Source organism: Plectropomus leopardus, unplaced genomic scaffold (genome assembly GCF_008729295.1).
Source record: "Plectropomus leopardus isolate mb unplaced genomic scaffold, YSFRI_Pleo_2.0 unplaced_scaffold24003, whole genome shotgun sequence".
In the NCBI taxonomy this organism is placed as follows: domain Eukaryota; kingdom Metazoa; phylum Chordata; class Actinopteri; order Perciformes; family Serranidae; genus Plectropomus; species Plectropomus leopardus.
The window spans coordinates 1-3,586 of record NW_024626051.1 but is presented as its reverse complement, the minus strand read 5'-3'; the positions used below and the strand labels follow the sequence as shown (position 1 = coordinate 3,586).

The 3,586-nt window shown below is 36.3% G+C and overlaps 1 protein-coding gene across 1 annotated transcript; it reads left to right on the top strand.

Annotated features, from left to right (window-relative positions):
- The first annotated feature begins 1,436 nt into the window (after window positions 1-1,436).
- On the top strand, window positions 1,437-3,318 carry LOC121966322 (WD repeat and SOCS box-containing protein 1-like). The gene is made up of 2 exons (XM_042516426.1): window positions 1,437-1,997; window positions 3,186-3,318. The coding sequence occupies exons 1-2, from the start codon at window positions 1,840-1,842 to the stop codon at window positions 3,301-3,303; spliced, it is 276 nt and encodes a 91-aa protein (XP_042372360.1). The 5' UTR covers window positions 1,437-1,839; the 3' UTR covers window positions 3,304-3,318.
- The last annotated feature ends 268 nt before the right edge of the window (window positions 3,319-3,586 follow it).

Sequence of the window (3,586 nt, the reverse complement as noted above, 5' to 3'; positions counted from 1 at the left end):
TCCATCTTTAAATAGCTCCGTCCACTGTCTGCACACTCCAGCTTCTCTTTTGTCACTAGGATTTCTGTGACTGTCAGTATAAATGTGTAGGTAGGATACAGTGTAGCATTGTAACGCTGCTAATGGCAAGTTATAGACAACAGTTCAGCCAGCCACAGCAGTTTGACAAACACCTGCCCCCCCCTCCCTTCACTGTCACTGTTGGCCAGCAGCTTCCAGCGCTTTGCAAATGTCACTCCCCTTTTTACAAACTATTGTTCATCTGCTGATATTTTTATAAGATATTTATTGAGCATTTGCAGAGCAATTATAACCTAAAACTGTCTGCTGCTTCCTTAAAGTTTACATAAGAGCCAACCCGTTTGTGAGAAAAACAGTTGACAAATTGTCCAGTTATTGTGTAACTTTTCCGTCTTCAGTTCCTCTGTGGCTTTTTTCAGCTTTTTATAAAAAGCATTTCAGTGTTTCTGCTGTAGGCAGCAACAGCATAACAGCAATAGATTACATCAATTCTCCATCAGCACATTTGTGATTTAAAAAAAAAACAGCTTAAAAATCCCAACAAGAAAATTATGTTTTTGTTTTTAACTTCAATTAGGAAACTAGTTCGTACAAAGAGGGAGAAACTGAGCCGTTAGTCTGCATGTGATGTGTTGTGATTCAGATGTGGATCATTAACTGTACTTGTTCTCTAACTGCAGCACATTAACCCTTTGAATCCTGGATCATTTTTTTCTTGTGCTGCATTCAGACGCCTCTCAAAAGCATTTAAACTAACGAAACGTAAGCAAATTGTTTTGATTTCTTTCAACATGGTGTGGAAAGGCAATGAGCAATTTGGAAAGAAATGTCCAGCAAAATGAAAAAAAAAGTTTAAATCTTTCTATTTTTTCTCTATTTAAATTTTTATGTAATATAATTTTTTTGCAATGTCTTACAATTTTTGGCTCATTTCTTGTGAAGCTGCTAATTGCCTTTTTCCCCCCATGTTTTGAATGAAATCAAGCCAGTATGCTCAGGTTTCAAAGGGTTAAAAGCATTATTGATTATGGCAAATCAAAGAGTGACAAGGTGCAGAAGTTTGAAGTTTAGTCTCTCAATGATGCTTTGTTCTGGAGCAGAAATATTAAACATTCTGATCATGGCTGACTGTTAAAAGCAAAATGCTTCCACAGATTATTACTTTTCTACCAGTGTGTATGTGTGTTACAGTATGTATGTGTGTGTATGTGTGTGCATATGTGTATTTTGCCAGAGGTATCAATCCTTTGGCCATAAAATATTCTTTTCTCTTGCAGTATCTGTCTCTCTTCGTAGGCTTCTGCCGGAGGTGCGAGCCTATTGTAAACACAGTGAACTAAAACTCTGAAAGGGGAAACCAGTGGAGTAACTTTATGTTACCTTAAGTTACTACTTGTTTTATTTTCTCTTTTTTGTGTAGACTTTTTTGTAACAATAATTGAAGTATTTATTTAGTTTATTTAATAACATATTAAAAGATGTATACATATAAATTCTGATTTTGTAGTTAAATACTGTTACATAAAGATGTTAAATCTAATTGTCACTGTAGGTGTAGTGTTGCATTTTGACATAGCCTTGCTGCTTGCGTAGCATGTGCTCTTTTGTTTGTTTCGGCCTGGTTAACGGCTACAAAGCATAACAATGACACTGAGCATAACTTGAATATAACTGTTTAATTCTGTTTTAATTCTGTTGACTAATTTAATTATGTGCATATAGTAATGATAAGTGTAAAATAGCACATTTATACTCTATCAGAATCATGTCACGAGCTATAACAGTCCCCTCTTCACGTTGCAGGTGTTCCTATGGAACATGGATAAGTACACCTTGATCCGGAAGCTGGAGGGGCACCACAATGATGTGGTGTCTTGTGAGTTTTCACCAGATGGGGCGCTGTTGGCCACCGCCTCTTATGACACACGGGTCATCGTATGGGACCACCACAAGGCCACCATCTTGCTGGAACTGGGGTATGAAGAAACATGCAATTATTTTTATTATTTGCAAAAAACAAAAATGTATTTTGTGTACCCGGATTTGAAGATAACTTAAAATGCTCATCCGTGGTGAACACATTCAAGCTGCTCTCTCGTTCTAATCGTCAGCTTTTGTAAAGCCTGCTAGTTTTCATTATAAAATCTGAGTTATAACAGTAAAGAAAACCTTGATCTGTGTCTCAAACTACACGTGAGGTCCTTGAATTTGGGGGAATTGGGCCTGGAAAGTCCTCAAAGTCCTTATGTCTGATATTTCAAAAAAGGTGTGGAAACATTGATCTGCTGAAGACCCCAAGATGCTGTTGTGTTTTGTTAACTTGCTTGAGTGTCTTTATTTTTTATATGTATTTTATTAGGAATTGACAGATTATTGGGGCCGATATTTGGCAGTTTGCCGATTATCTGTATCGCATTTTATTTCAATGATAGCCGGTAAAATTAGAACGTGTCAGCATTGGAGGAACTTTTACCTTGTAAAACCTCATTGAGCTGTTGTTATTTATACATTGTTCATTTCAATTTGCACTTGACTTTATAAAAAGTAAAATAGAGAAAAATTTCAGTTTTGATTAAACATTTGCTAAAGGCTTATAAACACTGGTTTGTGCTGGAGTTTGTTATATTCCAAATTCTATTGGAATTTAACAAATATTCTGTTGACAGTAGAATTTTATTGTAAATGCATATTGGTTCCAAATATCAGCCATTAGTCTCATTAACTACTAATAATCGGTATGGACCCTTAAAAACCGACATCGGTTGACTCCTAGACTTTATGCCAGTTTGTTTTGTGAAATAACCTTTATTGATTTATTTATTGTTTGATCTACCAGTGCTAATAACAGAATAATGGTGAATGCCAGAACATAGTGAGCAAAGTTGACTCAGTGAGTCATTTTCCCAGCAACATGCCTGCATCTCTGCTGGTCATAACAGACCGAATAAGGCTGTTATTGCAAAACCCCTGAGGTTACAGAATTGAGCAACTGCATTTTAATGCAACATTTCATTTTCAAAAGAATGAATGTGTAGTTTAAGTTATATACTGATTGATTGTAAAAGGTAGAACAGCCTCACCTCTTTAAAACAGAAAATGTTTACGTACTGTGTTGTGTTCGTGTTCTGTTTTTTAACTCTTTCTTTCTTTTATTTTTTTTATAGCCATCTCTTCCCTCCTCCGTCACCCATATTTGCTGGAGGGGCAAATGACCGCTGGGTTCGCTCTGTGAGCTTCTGTCCTGATGGCCGCCACATTGCCAGCATTACAGATGACAGGTAAGACACTGAGCGACCTCAGAGTTAAAAGTATTTCATAAATGGCTTTATGGTGTTTTTTCTATCTATCTCAGTTGACACTTTGGTGTTTTAATGGTTAGTTGTGGGTCTCTGATTTTGGTTTTCTTTCTTAGTTGTGTGTTAAACTTCATATAAAGGTGTTGTCCCATATTGAGGAAAGTGCAGAGCATAACTTATAGAAAACCCCTGAAAAAACACTGTCTGATATTTGCAAAAATATATTTTAATGCAACATTTTGGTACTAGACCACCTGATGCCTGATGAA